General features: G+C 34.8%; 1 protein-coding gene across 1 annotated transcript in view; it reads left to right on the top strand.

Annotated features, from left to right (window-relative positions):
* The window catches only part of LOC104547651 (CUB and sushi domain-containing protein 1-like), a gene marked incomplete at both ends in the record, with an annotated part of 44453 nt that overhangs the window by 16743 nt on the left and 6236 nt on the right, over window positions 1–21474 (top strand). The window contains 5 exons of the mRNA XM_010193443.1: window positions 1909–1989; window positions 2147–2260; window positions 8746–8934; window positions 13058–13204; window positions 19371–19559. Coding sequence (XP_010191745.1) covers window positions 1909–1989; window positions 2147–2260; window positions 8746–8934; window positions 13058–13204; window positions 19371–19559 — 720 coding nt within the window. The remainder of the gene's footprint in view (window positions 1–1908; window positions 1990–2146; window positions 2261–8745; window positions 8935–13057; window positions 13205–19370; window positions 19560–21474) is intronic.

Raw genomic sequence — 21474 nt, 5'->3', positions numbered from 1 at the left:
GGAACATACAGCTGTCATGTAACAAGATAGTGCCTGAGAAGCAGACTATAGAGAATGTTCAATGAGAGCATTTTCCAGCCTTAAGTTGAAGGTACATAAAAATGTAGTCTGTATTTCAAGGTTGATGACTTCAGATGATGAAAAGGCAAGATGCATACTCTATCACAGTACATAGTACTTTAGCCTAGCAAGGGAAAAAATAATGAATCTGCTTCTTTTTATCTGCACAGTTTCTTTATTTTGCATAATAATATTTTTCATAATGTCCCATGCATGGAAATCATGTACAATATGATCAGTGTCCATGCTTTTAATTCAAAGCAGTGACATGGACCACTGCTGACAAAACCCTGCAAACTGGGCTTCTTGGAGACTAAGTTGAAGGGATCCCATGATCCCATTTTTCTAGCCCACAGACTCCGGGAGAAAGATATCTTGGTTCAGTGAAGTCAAGGGCCTTACTGAACATGCATATAAATACAGTTTTAAGTTCCTGGAAAATGTTATTGCTGGAAACTTGTTTAGTGTCTAGGGAGGGAGCTGGGGTCGTTCAGTCTGGAGAAGAGAAGGCTGCAGGGAGATCTTACTGCAGTCTTCCATACGTAAGGGAAGCCTATGAGAAGGATAAGGACAATCTTTTTTAGCAAAGCCTGTTGTGACAGAGCAAGGAGTAATGGTTTTAAACTACGAGAGGGTAGATTTAGACTGCATATAAGAAAGAAATTTTTTACAATGAAGGTCTTGTACCACTGAAACAGCTTGTCCAGAGAGGTAGTAGCGGCCTCATCCCTGGAAACATTCCAGGTCAGGTTGAATGGGGCTCTAAGCAACCTGATGTAGTTGAGGATGTCCCTGCTCACTGCAGGGGCATTGGACTAGATGACCTATAAAGGTCCCTTCCAACCCAAAGCATTCTGTGCTTCTATGATTCATAGATACTTGCTGTTACAAGTGTCTGAGGAGATTTAAAAACTTTTTCTGTTCTCCAGAAAAGCTCATGATGTTAGGTATATATAATAATAATAAAGTGTATGTGTTTATAAATACGTGTATATATATCACCATACAGATACACAGGTAAACAAATACGGTTTCTCTTCCCTGTTCTTGGAAACTTTCTATGTATTAAATAAACTGAAACTCTCCATGAATGGAAAACTCTCCATGGACTTTTTTCCTCCTTGTACAATTGCATTGCAATGGTGAGTTATAGAAGCTTTTGTGGCAGAAAAGGGCTGATTCCCAATATTTTGTATTTCCATAACATAACTTCTCAAAAACAGCAAATCAATAGGACTATCAAGTTAGAGGAGAATTTGTATTCTTGACTGTGACTTAGTTCCATTAAGAGGAGAGTTTTCTATAGTATGTGCACTCTGACCACAATCATAAATCTCTGTTTTGCATTTTTTAACCCAGACATGGCTTCTTCAACTGTTGTAGACACTCTATTTTAGAAACATGTCAGTCATTTTACTGGTTGCCTTCCTAATGAGACTGCTCACAATTTAATGAAACAGGTTTAAAGAGTATAGAAGAGACTTTGTTTTAAAGGCAATTCTAAGTAATCCAGGATTAATAAGCACTATCACATGATGCAAAGGCAGCCACGTAAAACAGCAGCCTTGTAGCTGCAATAATCTCCTCATAAACATCACAACTGCATCCAATCCTACAATGAATCTATAACTATCTAGGCAGTGTAGTATACTACATATACAGATAAAAAATATTTTTTTTTTAGATAATATGTAATGTCATGACATTTAACTTGGAAAATGTGTTAAATGAGAGACCATGAAGTTCAGTGCAGCCTTTGTAATTTGGGAAGTGTGAGTAGGACATTGATTTTCTGTAAAAAAATTCTTAAGACACCACTAGTAAATCTTTTTATACTTGAATTTACAGCTTTTCAGCTGAAGAAATGCCAGCCTCCACCCATAGTTCCACATGCAGATTTGTTTACAGAGGATGATGACTTTGAAATAGGTAAAAAATGGTATCTCCTTTTCTTTCCTATGTTTTCACTTGAATTCTAATTAAAATAAATTTAATATGTTTCATCTTTCACTTGAGATTTTGGTATACTTCTCTTTGAGGTTTTGGGGTTTTTTGCATTTAACTTTTTTGTCAATAACTTTTTCAGGAGATTTTGCGAAGTACAAGTGCCATCCTGGTTTCACCCTTGTTGGACAAGATATATTAACTTGCAAACTGAATGCACAGTTGCAGTTTGAAGGATCATCTCCAATTTGTGAAGGTAAATATGTGCTTACATGGTCTGCATATCATTAATATGAATCCCTTTTTATCTTCCTATACATTAAGCATCAGGTTTTTGACACTCCATTATCATTACTCTTTCAAAGTAAAGTTTCTATTTATTTATTCAATATCTAAGAAATGCACACATTTTCAAATCGGTCTCTACAGTTTTTTCACAGGCATAAAATTCTTTAGAATTAAAAGACAAGCAGCTTAAACTAGTTAACTATACCGTTAGTGAAACACCTATTTCTAAAATTAATTTAAATTATTTAACATTGTTTCATATCAAACCAAAGATTTATTTTCACCCCTGAAGAGTTTTAAAAAGATGTATTTAAATTAAGCTTTCAAAAGAAAATAAATTATTCTCTCTGCTTTCACAGATACAGTGATATTGTATGACAGTGTCACATGAAAAATTTATTCTAAAATAATATGTGGTAAATTTGAATTCATGGAAGCACTGAAAATTTTTCAACTATTCATACATACTGTGTTTATAATTACAGTATTTCAAACAAGGAATTTGAAATTTAATATGAATAATGTTTAGATATGCATTCTTACACAATTTTCTCATCTTCATGAAAAACAAGTATAGCTTGGAGATTTGTACTCAATCCTCCAAATTATGCTTTCCAACAGATGCTGTTAGCTATTTTTTCTTTTGTTTGGTTTAGGTGTTAAATAGTGGGCAGCAAAAAGATTTTGAAATGTTGAAAAAGTGATCAAGAAAGTATCTGTAGTATTTTGACCTGAAGTACCTCAAACTTCTGGGGGAAAAAGAGTTACTGATTAGATGCTATCATTGAACTTTTAAGGAAGTCAAAAAGTGATCATAAGTTCTCATATTCATAACATACTAATCAGGATTAGTTTTGATCTATAATATGTAATTGTGGATGGAGCATCTTCCATATCATGAGGTAACAACATCCATATGCACAACAGGTAACACTGGAACCACAGCAATTATTGTGACACTTTATTAATAGCTGTATCTGTACCTTCCTTGCTGTTACCCTGGTTCCCCATTTCCATGATTTAAAAAAAAAAAATAAAGGATTCATAGTACAAGCAGTAAAAGTTTCTTGATGCAACAATACATTTGATGCATGTATAAGTAATTCATCTCTATGAGAACCCATGCCTGAGTAAATTTTTACTTCTCCCCTTTCTTCACTTGTGCATACAAGAATCTGGGATTTGTCATAGATTGAGAGACAAAGACTCCATGTTTGGGGTGAAAAAGATTCAGTATTCATTTCAGGACCCTCACCATAAAATATGCAAAATTAATGAGAAAATTGTGTATTTCTTTATATTTCTTGATCAGATACCTCCATACTTATTGATGTTTGGTTGTTTCCAATTAGTGTATTTTAATAAGATGATTGTACTGCAAATCAAGCTTACAATTATAAGTTAATAGTAACAACAGTAACTTAACTCTTGACTGTGTCAATTAGAATGTAAATAAAAAATGAAAGCCTAAAATAAACCAAACAGTTATTGTAAAAACTACAGAGATATTAGTAGCTTCTGATAATGACTAGCCATCTGTTAAGCACAGGGGGAGTACTTTATCTCCAACAGTTCTTGCAGATGTTGTGGAAAGTAGTCGCTTTCTCTGATAGTAGCAGCCCTTGTTTCTTTGCAGTCATTTGAGACATTGAAGTGAATACTGGCAGCTCTGTACTTCCATCACAGACTTTGTAGATTTTGTCATTTTCTTCATGTATTGGTTTTCTGTGAGGGGGGTTTTGGTTGTGTCTTTGGTAACGGGGGAAGGGCTATGGAGATGGCCCTTTAAGAAGCTACCTGAAAAGCTCGCCCTTTGCCTTTGTCAGACCTACCTTTGACCAGGGCCAAAGCCAGTCAGCACCCCTGTGAATTCATGTATTTAAGGGGGGTGCAGGGCATGCCTCACTCTCTCTCTGGCACCAGCCCTGACCAGCGTGGCCCCAGGGATGGGTGGCACGGCCCCAGCCTTGCCCAGCTGGGCTTGGCCAGCCCCGACCACAATTTAAGCTTAAACCTCGCTGCAGTTTAATCCCGAAAAAAAGAGAGAGCGAGACGGGATTTTCATAACCATCAGAGGAGACCTGCAGTGGAGAAAAGGAGTGGGGCCCAAGGAGAACAACTTCGAAGAACACCAAGGTCGATTTGAAGGAAAGAAAAAGAGAGGGAGGAGGAGGAGGATGCAGAACCCAGGTTTCCACGTTGCAACCTGTGGCAAGAGCTGGGTTGACTGGTTGTGTGTGAGGGAACTGTGACCATGGGCAGACCCAGATTTGGAGTTTTGTGGACTTTGGCTGAAGCAGTTTTGTGTGTGAAGGAAGCTGCAGCTGTGGGCAGACCCATATTGGACTTTTGAGGACTTTTTTCCCCTATGGAAAGGGAGCTACGTGGAAGCAGAGAGAGACGCTGAGGTGTGGTTTTTTTTTTCCCCTACTCTTTGAGAAGCACGTGGCGGGAGGACCAACCGCAAACCCCCACTCCCATCCCCCTGCACCTCAAGGCAAAGGGGAAGAGGGAAGACGAAGGAATCGGGGACAAAAGCTGAGCCCAGGAAGAAGGGAGGGGTGGGTGGAAGGTGTTTTGATTTTAAGATCTGGTTGTATCTCCCACTGTTCTACTCTGATGTTGGTAACAAATTAAAATTGTTTTGTTTTTTTTATTCCTTATGATGAGTCTGTCTTTTGCCTGTGACCTGTTTAAGTGGTGAGAAGCCCTCCCAGTCCTTATTTTGACTAGCCCTTTTATGGGGCATCGTGGTTCTCAGTTATGCACTGGGCCGAAACCACGACACTTTCCTTCCTTGTATTTGTTATTAATTGTTTTTCAAAACTACCCTATATATGAAAGTTACTAGAATTTTACTCTTTTATATGTTGGTTTTTATTGATTATTAGGAACATCTTTACTACATAAGTCTTTTTCATGAAAATAATTAAACGACACAATTCCAGTCAAGAAGTAGATTACCACCTATAAATGTCTTTCAGATATGAGTATCATTTTTTACTTGAATTTTCTGCCCTAAGAATATGCTAAGGGAGACCTCACAAGACACTGTTTTTGTCTCAGTACCACAGAAGACTGTTGCATATCTTTCACCCTTTGCATTACTATTTGTGCTGATTTGCATTAGAGAGGTGCGTGTTTTCCACGTAAACAGTATTTCTTCTTACTAGTAAAGTTTTGAAGTCCACTAAGAGAATACAATAGAATATATGGAGGAAATAATCCCTCCAGCAATCCTGCAGTGATCTGTTTCTTATGTTGAGTGCATGTGATTATTTGTTCAAATAAAATCCCTGGCCTTTAAGCTGTTGATTTTTAATATTAACCCACCAAAGAAATGTTCTTAATTACAAAGCAATATCATAATATTCCTCAATTATGAGAGAAGGGCATGAAGAAGCATCTGCAAAAGGCTCATTTTCCTCTGTTGTAAACAAATTTCAGGTCCCTTCTTAAGAATCAGCTGTGAGGAATGAAGAAGGTAGCAGTAGTCTTTCACTGTTATTGATAACTTTTACCTGGTTTTGAAAAAAATGATGGAACTTGTTGATATTTTTTCAATCTTAGCAAGCAATCTATGTCCTTGCCTTTTTTGTTCTGCTTCTCTTTTTGTCTCTAGTGTCGTTTATAAGAAAAAATAGATGATCTAAGAGCAAAGCAGGTGAAAGAAAAAGGCAGAAAAAGCAATTGCTGTCGGTTTCTTCTCTTTTTTTTTTTTCCCTCCCTGCAATTTTCTAGTCCTGTCTCTTTTTCTTTTTGCAGACCATTCTTACTATGTCCAATTCTCATCTGGAGCATATTCAGAGGTTACTGAGATGCTCACAGCCAAGGTGTCTGTGCTTCCTTGAGTGTGATTGTCTTTCTTCCTATTCTATGACATCTCTTTTTCCCAAAGGAAACTAGCAATTTTCACTTCTCTGGATTACTGACTTTCCTCTATTTTTCATTGCATTTCCTTCCCTGGCTCCATTCCTTCCATATACTACCAGTGAGTTTTTTGAGTTAGTGAAGAGTATCTCAACACTTCATGGTAATGTTCTGTGGATCATTGCAAAATGATCTCAGGTTTTTCAAACTGCAATTTTGAATCTCATTATTAATTGAAAATCCTCTATCCCAGATTTTATATTCTTTGTATACTGCAATAAGTGAACCCAAGTTTGTGCAGCCTGATCTTAAGAAGATATTATAGTGCACCGCTTTGGAAATGATACATGTGGTAACTTAGCTGAAAGGGCCCCCACATAAAGGGCTGTGATAATAACCTTTTAGATTTAGCCAACTCTAAAGTTTTCTGCCCTGAGCGAAAATTGTCGAGGATTCTTACTGCTTTATATACCATTACCCCATAGGCCTTCTCTCTCTTAGGACGTCTTCTATGAAAAAGAGCTTAACCTCTTAGAGATACTGTCTGCTACACCCACTGCTGTCAAATGACAGCAGAAAGGGACACATGCCAAGGAAAACTTAACTGCTTGCCATTTTTTCCTCAGCCTTCACCTTGTTCTCCCTGCTTGATTATATATTCTCACTTGCATATTACATCCTTCCTTTTCATAGGCAGACATTTTTCTCTCTGATCAAATAATTTTTTTTAGCTAAACAAGATGAAAGGGAGGAGAGGAAGAAAGGGTTTAAAAAAGAATCTAGTATTTCTTCCTGCATTTGCTGGCATGATAATGCTACGTACTGTCCAGTCTGTTAGAGTACACTGAAGAAGAAAAAGTTATGACAAAAATGAGTAATAAGTATATTTTACTTTTTCATGCTTTTCCCCCTTCTTAAATCCCTAAATAACCAGAGTGCCTTTTAGATAAGTGATATATAATTTATGCTATGGTATAAAAAAAAAATCACAACTGAAGAAAAATCACCCTGAATTTTGTGCTGAAGGCTCAACCTATAAGTCAGATCAAGGCGAGTCTTGGAACTGTCAGAAAAGAACTATTTTGATTTTTATTTTCTTTCTTTCCTAAACTTTGGTGCCATTAACAAATTAGTAGTCCTCGGAAAATGAGTTTGTAAGTTAAGTTTGAAACTCATATCTGTCTCACTTAATCTATCATTATTTAAAATATTCCAAAGAATGAAGCTTTGTATTGTCCAACTCGGGCACGTACACTTTCTCTTACCTTCCACATGCAAGTCTGGAAAACTGTATCTTTGTTAGAAAAAGGACACAAATAAGCCAGTTTCTCAAAGATAAAGGTCTATGCACTATATAGGAAAGTGATGGTTAATTTTTATGTGAGTTAATTGATAAAATTCCTATTTTGTTTGCATTGTTGCTTCTGGTGGAGGGTTCAGATTTGTCCCCAGTCTATGGAACGGAAGGTAAAGACTGGACATCTTTTATACAATATAATTTCCCTCTCTACCATTATGCCTAATTTCTCTGAGAGGACAATTAAAGATGAAGTCCTGACATTTTTTTGCAGAATGTACAGCATAATTCTTGGCTACAGCTGAACTAAAATTTCACCTCCAAGTTTGTAAAAGGCCAACTAAGGGAAATGGTTGAGTTTTTAATGTTTGTTTCTGATAGCTGCGTGTGTTTCTCCCCTGTAACATATTTTTTCCTCTGATCATTTTTCCTCTGTTGTTTTGTTTTTCACTTTTCCTATAATGTTTAATTTATGCAAATACTTGGGTACTGTTTACAGGAGTGCATTTCTGTCAAGATATATTTATGAATCTTACACACAAAAAAACATTCTTAAAATGAACGTGTATTTTGAAACTTTGGACAAAATGTATCAGAATTCAACAGAAAACAGACATTAAAATTTACAGCATTTTTGTATAGTATACTTCTTGTCATATACAGAGATCATAAACACCTATGAGTACCAGATAAAACTGTTTGTAAAATGTTATTAGTTCAGGATTTAATAGCAGGGGATGTGGTTACTGAGAATATCTTACTTGGATGGCTTGGAGTAAATAAACCTTTTGTCTGCACAACATGTGTGTTTCCAAATGTTTTGATGTGTCTAGAAGCTCCAATATGTTTTCATATTCATGTAACAAATTTCATTCTTAAAGATGTATGCATTTTTTAAAGAACTCAAATAGAAGCCAGCTAAGGAGTTTCCAAATAAAAAGTTTTACCAGTACTTTTACCCCACCTGTGTGAATGATCACAGCAGCTTATGTGAATACTTTTGTCTGTAAACCCTTTGGACTGTGATGTATTTCCTGATGAATGTTTTACTATAATTAGTATCCTGTTTCATAAATGCAGGGTTTATAAAGGTGGTCCTGCTTCTGTTTGTGTTTAAGGGAACTTTATTGTTCCTTCCATCTAGAATACAATTTTAACATGTTTTCATTTGGAATCTGATACTGAAGCATACATAACTCTGAAAAAATAATACTCTTTTTTTCATGGAAAGGAGACACTTTATTTCATTGCTCTTCTTGTTGTTGTTCTTGTTGTGTCCTTCTTAGCACAATGTCCAGCAAATGAAATCCGTACAGAATCATCAGGAGTGATCCTTAGTCCAGGTTACCCAGGCACCTATCCCAACTCTCAGACCTGTTCTTGGACTATAAAGGTTGATCCAGGATACAACATCTCCATCTTCGTAGAAATGTTTCAAAGTGAAAAGCAGTTTGATGAGCTGGAGGTATTTGATGGTAAGAGAGATTTAAATTCTATCAACTACAGAAGAAAAAATATTGGGTCAAATGGGGCTTCATTTCCCATTGTTCATTTCATAATGTTATATCTGATACTGAAAATATAGTCCAGTGCTACTTTTGCCTTAAGTGTAAATCTCATAGCCAATGAATGCTTTTATAGATGTATTCAAGACAAAGTAGCTTTTAAATTTTCTTACATATAATTAGAGGACAAGCAGTATCAGCGGCAGCATTCATATGTAAGTCATAGAGTTTTCTGTTTCCTGGGAAATGTCTGGAGATGTCTGAAAGGAGAAGTTAACTTGTTTTGTAATGGATCATTTCTGGTGACGAAATATTTTTGGAGTATAATTACCTTTGTCCAATTTAATAAAATTACTTGAATCTAAGTACTCAAATTTGAGTTCAAACACCCAGTCTACTTTCTCCGTACAATAGTTTAACCAGTGCTATACCATGTTTGAATGTATCCCATAAAAGATTTTAACCATCTGTTTTGGGACAAAGAGTAGAGAAATTACAAAAACTCAATTTCTAGAGTATTACTCATAGCAGCAACCTCTCAAAGGGCCCTGTTTAAGTAATAAGCTATTCTGATTTTCTACTGAATTCTGAGCTTACTATCACTTGTTCTGTTCTCATAGATTGATGAGAATAACTTGTCCTTGATTGTTCTTAAATATATTTTTATACATTGTGAGAGCATTATCATGTCTTCCCTCATTAGCAAAGAATATATGATAACTATGATAGAACTGATTAATATTCACTATCGGAGTTTCATAACATGAAAAATATGAAAATGTCATATTTTTGAGATTTCTTTCTCTAAATATTTTTCTTAACTAGTAAATTTTTAATGTCTAAGATTATTAAAGTACTTTCAATTTTTTATATCGGCATTCTGAAAAAAACAGTGTTTTTTATTCTTTTAAAAAATATCAGTTCATTAGCATTTTTTTTCCTTTAAAATACATGTGCCTTGTCAGGTTAGTGGAGAAAATAGTCTGAAAAAATCTGTTAAAACTGTTTTTTCCTCCACTCTATTTTGTATGTAACATCGAGAAAGTATGTAATGTGCTTGAAACTTTTCTAGTGGTCTCATCACTTTGTTTTGTTTTGAAAAATTCTGTTGACACTGCTTGATTTTCCTGATTAAGATTTTTGTTTCCTTTCTTATACATTTAAATTTGATGAAATCAGATTATCAATAATAGATCTCAGAGAGAATTATCATAGATACAACATTTTTATGCATTGCATTTTCATGACATGAAATCACATTCTTACAAATTCATCTGTAGTGCAGCTCTACTGAAGTCACTTTTTCTACCACCTACCAGCAAACTTAAATGAGAAAGATAATGGCATATTTATAACCTCTCAATACAGTACCATGTAGAGATTCTCGAGCTAGCTCTCAACAAGTTGATATTTAAATATGGCCCATTGCAGTGCCTTGCAGAGATACTTGCTCGTGTCCCTGTGGCCACATTAGCAATGTGTCTTGCTAGGCTAATTAGTTCTACATCTCAGCATGATGAGTTTGCTGGGGCAGAAGGTAATGCTGATGTGGCTATACTGTTCCCAGCGATGGATAGAACTCAGACTAACTCGTTCAGAGCTAACTTAGGTATTTTGCTGTATTTTGCAATAAATATGTGTCATATCCTGGGACCTTGTGTGGTCTAAAACAGCATACATTTATTTAAGTTAGTAGAATTTCACTCATCTATCTACATCAGGTAAGGATGTGTCACCAAACTTAAAGCAGAAACTATATAAAAACAACTTCTAGGAAAATAGTATTTGCTAAAGCACAGGTCTCTAATTACTTTATAGGGCACTTTCAGAATGCAAACCATAATGACTGCATTGTAAATTATGGTGCTTCAGCAGCTGGATGATGATCAGTATAGGCATCCAGTCAATGAGGCCACTCTGATCATCTGGGAGCAATCAGCCCATTAGCCATTCCCACTTATCAGTCAGACCCTTAGGAGATCTCGTTTGTATTCTAAATCAGAGGAACTGTAAATGTACCATGAATATAATTATTAAAGGTTTTTGAACCTCAAAACACCATATTCAGGTTACTTACACTCAATGCATTCATTTAATACAGCAAATATTAATTGATATTTTTCATCCCTCAAATAAACCAACAAAATTCTATCACTGAAAATAGATGGAAATATCAACTTTTACCTGATATTCAGGCTTCGTATGACAAGTTAGTACACTAAAAGTTGTGTATTTACTTCCTTACATAGACAAACTCTGAAATAGTAATTAAAAAATCAGACTCAAGAACACCTAAGTCATGCTACTGACTTTCCTGAACATCATCTGAAGAGCTCCCTGCTAAGTGAGGTAAAGAAACTGAAACTCAACTTTAGGAAAAACAAAGCAAACTGAAATATGTTGAATAATTCCTCTCATCTCCAAATAGCTAGAAACTGCAGTGTGGCATGAGGTGCTGCACATTAATTCATGATCATTAATAAGGAAAGATTCTCACTTCTTTGTATATAGTAGATCTTTATTTGTAATTGTACTCTTTTACTGCCTTTATTGGAGACTTTTGAAAGTACATATACATTCTAAACTAGCAAGTAAAGTGTATAAGCAGGTTTTACAAAACCCAGGATGAGGCGTAGAGAAACTAAATGAACTGTCATGTTCTAAATAGTTTTTTCAAGCAAAATTTGGAATTGACCTCAGCATTCCTCATCATTTATCCTACACTATATTTATCAAACACTAACTCTATGAGATGAAAACCAAACAAGCCACAAAGCATTTTGATAAGGGCATGTTGGGCAACCTGTACCTAAAGCCATGCTTATTTGTTCTAATTTTGTATATGTATTTAGAATTTATTTAGTAATACTTATTTACTCATGGTATTATTATGGTGACGAACTGCAGTTTTTAAAAACTGGGAGGTTGTCTTAATCATTATGGTTTGCTGTAGCTTCTAAAGCCTCCCCTCTGTACGTGAAATGTCCTGATCAAAAATTATGCTTGTTTTTTTAATTGGACTGGAAGGAGAGAATGCTGACAATTGTATTCAATGTTTAGGTGTCATTTGATTCAGTTTTATTTTTGTGTTTTTGTGCAATATAAGAATTGCTGATCAGGCTGCAGCTGCTCGAACTCAGCAAAAATGAATGAAGCAGTCTTTTTATTTGAAATAGCTGCTGTGGCCAAGACAATACTGGTTGAACATGGCTTTCCTAAACTTGAAAAACATGGAGCAAAAGGCATAGTAAGCATATGAAAGGGAGGAGTTCAGCTGGAGAAAGCATAACCTTAATATGGAGAAAGAAGATGCCATTTAATGTTTTGGAAAGCTTCAGTTGGAGATTGGTTTCATATATAGGGTTTTTTTCCTATTGCATATATGATGTTTTATTATATAGTTAGTCTCCAAATCATTATTTGCACTAAAGGGGTTTATTGTGATGAAGATACTGGTTTAGTGCCAGGATAGATTTTTTCAGCATCTTGTATTTACCATAAGTGTATATTTTTTTAAACTAAAATGATACTGTAATAAACACACTGTCTTTTAACAGAACTAAGTCCTAATTATGTATTGTAAATTCATAGCGTTGTACATATGTGTATTCCACACTGAAATGGTGATGATCTTATATGTGACAGACCATTCTTTAGCTAATTTGTTCCCTATACACAAGCTGTACAACATTAAAGAGTGTATAGATTTGCTACCAATCACTAGTTGGAAAAGAGCTTAAATAGATAGTATATATAAAAGGGCAGGAAGCAGAAGCATAACTTCATTCAAAGTAATTGTCCCAAGTATAAATTAACTAAAGAAAAAAAAAACCACTATGTTTTCAGTGTTTATGGCAAAAACATTCATTGTTTTATATTTCAGTTTGTTTTTACTGAGATTTTTTTATTGTATTCTCTAGTGAAAACCTAAAACTGTGTGGATAGTTTAAATAGAGATATGTTAATTATTTCACTGGCAACAATGTGTCGTGTTCTTTCCTATTCTTTCCTTGGCTAAGCCTAAATATGGAAAGGATTACTTAAACTGGTTGCACTTTGAAACTTCAATAGTTTTGTTTATTCATCTCTGAAGGTTCCTCTGGGCAAAGCCCTTTATTGGTTGCTTTAAGTGGAAATCATAGTGGACAAATGAACTTTACAAGCAGACTCAATCAGCTGTATCTTCGCTGGTCAACTGATCATGCAACCAGCAAGAAAGGATTCAAGATCCGATACTCGGGTAACTATTAATGATATCCATTAAATTACACTTTGTGGTTACATATTTACTATCTTGCTATCTAGCTAGCATTGAATTTGAAGTTGCAATATAATATCTGTTTCTCTGAAGGTGATTTGTTATAATGTACATTTTAAGGATGTGTAATCATTGCAAGCTCAAGGTAAGCACAGGATTTGGACTCTCTTTTCCCAGTTTGTCAAAGATCTCCAGCTTAATACTTCTTCAGTGAAGATTTTTCTCTGCAACCTACTGTATTGTCTTACCAGAGGTGGAGCAAGGCTTATGAAATGTAGTGAATAGCCCTTAGATTTACACAGAAGAACTCAAAAGTAAGAATTTTTGATCCTGAAATTGTATGCAGTGCTCCACCTGCAATTCACAAAAAAGTTATTAGGTTTATAATTTCCTCAAGTTGCAGATCACAACTCTTATAGCTATGATCTTTTTCATGTACAAATAAATGGAAAACCACAGGAGGCAAAAAACTTCCACTTCTTCAATAGGCTGCATGTAAATCTCGTGTGGTAACATGAAAGTATGTAAATAGCCTATCTAAATATTGTTAAACATTGTGTCCCTTATTAAGAAAAAAAAATCAGTTAGCTGGATTATAGTCCAGCTATATTAATATCAATTATACTGGATTACACTCTATGTGTAGACAGACTGTCCCTTGCTCAGTTTGCAGCCTATTTAAGATGTTTCCACACATACATTTGCAGACACATTGCTCCTGTAAGGCTTGGATTAGGGATAATTTACATGATGTATATAGTGAGAGTGAGAGAAAGAGGTGATAACTACTGTCTGTTGTTAACATTTGCTTTTTCTGTGTTTGGAATTGATTAGCAATGTAAAGGTTGTGTGTGTTAATTTTGGTGGCTAATAACTGTCAATATAAATTAAGCAGAGAAAGGAATACTAAGAATATTTTAGGAGAATGTTTTATTGAGCACTAGGTATCTCCAATTTAGTCATGCTAATTGCCATTTAGGGAGCTGATTTTCACAGAGCTCACTCTTTGCCTGCACCATCCATGCACTGGCTGTCTAACCCTGGGAAAATTTATCTTGTTACTCAAACAGATCTGGGCTGAGCTCAGAGCATAATAATGATCATTGTTTTGGGGACTTAAGAACTATAAGCAGTCAGGAAAAAAAACCACAACCTAGTTAGTAAAAGCATGATCTCTACCCTGCAAGCAGTCTTTGGAGCGTAACTACTGACAAACGGAAACTAAGGGATAAGGGAAAAGGAAATTGTTTTCAAACATACTGGAGATACATGTAGTTTTTCATAAGGAAAAGGCAATTGCAGGACCTAATAGCTGGCTTGAGAGTGTGGCAGAAAGAATGAAAAGAATCTGTCATGTCACACCCTCAGATGTGTAACAGTGAAGAGAACAGGCTAATGAATTTTAAGTGAGGAACTATTATCAGTGTTACAAGAATAAAGTTCATGTAAAAGATTCATTTTGTAAGTATCAGATTATTGAAGAAACTTATTTTTGAGGAATGAGAAATTATTTTACACCTTTGCATGTACACAAAATGTTTTTTTCAGTAGTGAAGAAGTGGTCTGTCTAATTGATAGTTTCAATTCATCAATTATGGCACTAGCCACAACTAATAATAAAACTGGGGGACTGGAGAGAGAGATACATTATCCTTATTGCTATGTTGTGGGAACAAACAACTGTTTTACTTTTTCCGCTTCACTAACAGTCAGTGCCTGCATTTTTCTCTAAACATCTTTACATTTTACATGAGATTCAATGGAAATAATCAACATGAAAGAAGAGTAACAGTTAGTGGCAGCATAAACAATTGGATTTGAATCTTAATGAGAGAAAGCAACATCATGAAAGTAGCAAAAATACAAGATCCTAAAAAGGCTATTGATACCCTGGCAGCTGTGACTGAGCCAGTAGGCTTCCTCATAAAGAAGACCCTGTTGAAATTAATTACTGCCCTCCCACAACCCTCCCATTCTTCTCCAGCTATGCCTGTGCAAAAATTTCTGCAAATTGTATTTTTGTTATAACTAGATTTCATTTGTAGATACAAATTTTCTTCACTTTTAAAAAGTGCTAGAATCTTTCACAGGAATGCTTAAATATTGCCTTTAGCACACAAGCTTACTTATATAAGCTATTTTTCTAATGTTACTTGTATAGATTTTTGTGAAAGAAGCTGTAACATTACAGCAGAGGGGTATTCTTTTAAGGACTTTGAATATTACAGAGGCACTAGCATACTTTAAATAATGAATTTCTTAACTGCACTATACCAAGATATCAAATTATCTCTTTCTGAATCTCATTAGTATCTATATAGTATAGTGAAACTAGGAGGGGATTAATGAGTTAAAATTTCCTGCAGCTCTAGGGAAGTGATCCCTTTTTTCTTTGAAAGCTGTGTAGTATGGTAAAACCACTAAAATGGATGCCAAAAGTATAAAGAAAAGGTGTTGTGTGCTGATATTTTTTATTTTTTTTTAATGCTTGTTTGGTTTTTTGTAGTGCTTGAATTTGACTTCCTGGTGCAGCTGGGTTCCATGAAAATTATTGAGTTTATTACAAATGAGGAAGATCTGTGTTTGCAGAAAGTGGAACTTGCTGAGCGTAGGATAGGAAATTCACTCTGTAGGAGATGAAATCTTGAAATTGCTTTGAAAGATACCTGCAGAATCTGCTTCTTGGCTTTGTTTTCCCTCGATAATTTATGAACCTGCATGCACATTCCTAACTAAGCAAGCTGACATAAAAGCATAAGAAAGAACAGGTGGATAATTTTTCCATAACTAGTGGTGAAAGGAATGAAAGTACACTAGACTACTCAGCAGATCCTCTAGAAGTGTGTTGATTAGGGAAGAACAGTACTTAGCTTGCTACTTTGCAAGTTTACCTTACCTCTCTAACAATTACAGGCTTTTGTTTAACTTTTTGATACTCATTCAAGAGTAAATAAGTGGTAACTTGACTAATTTCTAACTGACTGCCAGTAGGACTGTAGATACATACATATTAAAACCTCCACAATGTATCTTTATTTTACCTTTATTCTGCTCTTGTAACCTCATGTGTTGCTGCAAGAAGATTAATTCTTCACCATTTGTGTCATCTTGGTTTTAAGCTTTGCCTGTGAAACAACTGTTTTTATTTCCTCTCTATTTCAAGTTAAAAGAAAAGGCTATTTATTAGTTTGGTTTTGTCTTTACATTTTCCCCATAGCTGGTTAAAAGTGACAAGGGAATTGCATGAAGAGGTTAATCAGACTTTTTATAATTGTTTCTTCTCTGGTTCCTAAGCTTTTAGTTAGTGATTTAATGTAGTAAATACAGCAGAAAAGTCATACAATGGAGGTTTATATGGTACTTTGAATAAAGTGCAATATAAACAGGATCATTTATAAAGTTTGAACCATCAGTAAGAACATCTATACTATAAATACCAGGTTATTTAGTCAGCTATTCAATTTTTGAAGAGGAAAACATTCACAATTATATCACTAAAGAGGGAATAGGCCATTGAAATTTAAATTAGAAAAATGTCATATTATTCACTGTAAGATTTACAAAATCATCCGGGGAGTTTGGACATCCAGTTTCAAAGAATTTTAGTTTGGAATTGGGAATTATTTAATTGAACTTTCTGTAGAGTACCTCAAACGGCTTTGAAAAATCTCAGCAAAAACATTAAAAATATTCTAGCTCTTAAGAAAATATGCTTTGTGAAAGGAAGAATATGATCCTGCAAATGCAAAATCAGTGTTTATTTGAGCTCTTGTCCACACATCAGTTAACCAGTGATGTGTGATTTAGCCAGGCAGTTACTACCCTCTTGGTCTTCAGTTGCAAGTGACAAATGGACATTGTGATTCTAAGTGAGCTGAAAATGTTCTCTGTGTTGCTTTGCAAAAAACACTGGTGTTTAAGAGGCCTCGAAAGAATATGGATGCTATGTCACTTGGATAAGTAAATTAAATCTGTAAATGTAAAGCTACTTCAGGTCACTGGAATGGCTTCATAGAAATTTATCACATTTTGTGGTGAAACATTGTCATTCCTCGATGAGAACAGTCCTGTGTCATTGCATCTATATCAGCTTAGCCTCATTAAGTTCTAGGACAGATCCCCTCTCAGAAACTGGAAGGGAGAGAAACAGCATTTTATCCCAGTGGTCTTTGATATAAGGCTGCAATATTTTATGAACACTATAGAGATTCCTGCTTAAGCCCCGAATTTTCACTCAGCTGACAGCAGCTGTACTTTTCAGTCTGACATTCTTCAAGCATTTGCTTATCCTCCAGGTCTTCAGATGTTTTTTTATTTATTGCCTTTTGTGTGGTTCTTCAGTTAATTTGTCAGTTCCTGATCCTAGGTGATGTTGTGTCAACTTCAACCTGTACTCTGAAGGGAGTTCAGGTTTAAAACAGATTAAAAATTACTACACTGTTGATTAAGAAGAGAATTGTATGGAGTCTAATCAATATTCCTTCGCTGTCTCAACTAGTGTTAGTCTTCGACAAGTTTTTTCAGAGTTGTAAAATAAAAATCCATCTTCAGAATTTTAAATAATTTGCTTCAAATGCTTTTCTTCTTTTTTTGCTATGTATATCTTAGACTTAATAAATTATGTCAGACTTTTCATATTTCACTGCCTTTGTAGTACAAGATATGAGTTTTGGTAGGACTTTTGCATGGATGAGGACTACTGCTACATGGCTGCGGCATTGTTGATGGCTTCTAGCATACTGCCTACTGCTACTACTTTAAAATGTTGTTATTTATAAACATTTCTGTAAGAAAAGGAGGTGGATCTGATTCATGTTAAATAACTATTGATATTGAAAGCTGAAAGCAGGAAATAAGGAATGTGTACAAGAAACAAATAATATGAAAAATTTTTATAGAGGTAACCCAAATTGTGTAATTATGCACTTGTGAAATAAAACCTCAACTTCTACTAGAGAGTTGTCTAGTTTTCTATAGGAAATTATATGAGCATCATAATATGTGTAGGACACATTTCGGTATGATGTAGAGAGTTAGCATTGTAGTAGCAGTTACAGTTTCAGTGTCCTTTATATTGACATTTAATTATCAGTGGAGTCCAACATTGTCTTCCCTGTGAAGAATGTTCACAGGCTTATTTGAGTGGTAGAAGTCCATCTAGGATTATTTTCTGCAATTCATGGTCCTACCATGCTTCTTCTGAAAAGATATTAATCTCTATAAACTTGACATTGGCTTCAAATACACAGTGCATCAATACAGACTAAAGATAATTTTTTCATATTGCTTTTCTCCTATGATAAATGATTGCATGCAACAAAGAGATTTGTGTTAGACTACACATGTATGTCAGACTATCCTGTAGATTTGCTTGACCTGGATCTAGTCTGGGTAATCTTACTCCATCGCTACGTACAGGTATTACAACCGTGGTTTTAAAAAGAAAAATCAAAACTGGTCTTTATTATTAACTTTTGGACATAATCATAAATCTGGCACTTCTTCTACTTCTTCAGCATATGTCTGTTCTTTCATGTTCACGTTTCTGAACAGTATTTGTAGTAGTAGTAACTAAGGTTTAGCAAGGTTTATTTTAATTTCAAAACTTTAGATTTAATACATAATATCCTTGGGGGAACATGTACATAAAAATTACATACATTTTAATCTGAAAAAAATAGGCATCTGATTAATCACTCTCTTGTACTTCATCATGTAAATTTTTAACATATTTGGCAAAATATTTAGTTTTGACTTAGATGTCTCAGTGTATTGTATTTTTAAAATAAAACTATGCACAATTAGTTTTGTATATTATATAGCTCAAAGAACAGGTTTATATTTATGAATTTATCAGATTTGAAGTAGACTGTTTACTAAGTGTGAATGAACTTATTGAACGGTCTGTGTTTCCTGATTGTAGCTTCCTCATGTACAATAACATAAACTGGTTTGTGGTTTTAAAATATGTTTTTGATCTTCATGGTATTTCTGCATAAGAAGTCTGAATCTTCACTGAGAATTCAAAAAATATTCTAAAGAAATCTGTACTAATTTTATTGGTATCCAAAGTTTACACATGTCATAAATGTGAACTTTGTAAATTTTGTTTTACGTGTTTTTAATAATGTCTCTTCTTTGCATTTAGCTCCCTATTGCAGCTTAAACCCTATCTTGAGGAACGGTGGAATTGTAAATAAAACAGGTGGTCCCGCTGGAAGTAAAGTTCGCTATTACTGCAAACCTGGGTATAGAATGATTGGTCGGAATAATGCAACGTGTAGGCGTCACCAAAATGGCATGTATCAGTGGGATTCTCCTGTGCCAATCTGCCAAGGTAAGAAAATGTTTTCTTGTCAAGTATGCTTGAATAATATCATTGCAAAAGTATTTTAAAAAACAAAGATACAGTATTGTCAGTACTGGGTACTTGGAAAGGCTCAAAACCTATGTCAGAATCATGATAAAAATATAGCTGATGCCAACATTTCCTGCTTAAAATCCTGATTCCAGATACTGTCACTCTTGATTCCTCTGTGTTTGCTGAGGTAGAGATCCTTGTACTTTTTGCTGTGCTGAACAAAGGTTATTCCAAGATCATAACTGGGTTCCATGTCTGCCCTGGGGTAGAAAATTGATTGAATTTTTTTAGGGAACTGGCTTGAAAACATCCATTTTCAGTTTGCCCGAGAGCCATGAATCTGGGAACAGCAAACTGCTTCTTCATAAAATTAGCTATTAGGTATATTTGAGCATGGAATTAAACTCGGGCCTTTTACCTTTTTGATAAATGTTATTATGCAAAAAATGTCCCTTTTAGCACTCAGTCTTAAAATAAAAATATAATGTAGGTAGCACAATTTAGGAGTTCCATATCCGGTTTCCTCTTAGAATGTAGTCTAAACCTTTAATCATATTTCAAAATATAAAACAGTAAGAGAAGTATAGTCCTTTACACTGAAAAAGCAGAGGTTTGAAGGGGTACCCTGTGACAATCTTCTAATATGCTAAAAGTAGCTTCGAAGAGGAATGAAATAATTATCTATGTCCTTTCTAGATAGAGGAATTACAGCTAAGTTAACTTAAACAGGATCTTAAGTTAGACTGTTCTTAATGTTTTTTTATTCTTTCCTCAGACGGGCTAGGGAAATATTGGAATAGATTGCCTGTAGACAATGTGGAATTTTCATAATTGGAGGTCTTTCAGAAAAAAAAAATAGGTGAACCTTGGTCAAATATAATTTTGTCTTGTGATAGGAGAATAAATTAGATGACCATTCATGACTTTTTTACACCCACAGGCCTAGACTACACAGATCTCTTTTCAATTTCTTTGTTATTTCTGTATGTATCCAAGTCTGAGAGTTAGGATTTCTGTGGCATGACCCTCACTGATGTTTTCAGTTGGCTATCACAGACATAAGCCACTCAGCATGTTTTTTTTTTTTTGTTATGAATCCCACTTTTAGAGGTTTCTCTGTTGCTACTTTTAATTTTAGGGTATTTAAATGCTTTTCTTAGCACCACATTCAATGCCAGAAACAGGTCACTAAATGATAAATGCTTGTGCATTAAATTTAGGGATTTTCTAGTGTGTGGAAATAAACTCATATCTGTCTGTAATGCAGTCTTCAGCTTCTTTTCTGTATGCAATGAATTTGCATGGTTTAAAAATGAATAATACATAAGTATCTTAAAGGTATATAGTTGTATAGATATTTTAAAGGATTGCCATAATCTTTAAATTTACTAGTTCTGATAAATAAATTCCAGTAACACATATGGAACATTAAAGAGCAACCAAAACTGTGTCTCAGTTTCTAGGTAGTAAGAGGCTTTTCCACTTGCTTTGGTTACCCTTCTTTGGAAGAAGTATATTTTTCTGTTGTGCAAGACAATAGAGACAATTAAGTTTGAGTTGTGCATTCAGAGTGTAAAAAATACATATCTCCCAGCTGAGACCTGGCAGTCTCATCTAATCATTGATTTAAGTGGCACATTGACAGTTACTCAAGTCAGATTTTCTGACAACATCTTTATCATTTTAAAACCGTATGTAAAGCTGGGAGCTTCAAAATTCTTGTATGTGGGACAGTAGTGACATTATTTCCACTGTCCAAAGATGATATGCCATTTCAGTCAGTTTACTTCAGGTAACTGTATTTCAAACATCAAAGTACTTGCTATTTGGCGAAACTGGCTGTGCTAGCATGTTTTGTTTGGATGCTACAAAAGCCATTAGTAGCCTCAAG

The sequence above is a fragment of the Mesitornis unicolor genome, unplaced genomic scaffold (genome assembly GCF_000695765.1).
Source record: "Mesitornis unicolor isolate BGI_N332 unplaced genomic scaffold, ASM69576v1 scaffold11321, whole genome shotgun sequence".
NCBI lineage: Eukaryota > Metazoa > Chordata > Aves > Mesitornithiformes > Mesitornithidae > Mesitornis > Mesitornis unicolor.
This window is presented reverse-complemented; position numbering and strand designations above follow the sequence as displayed.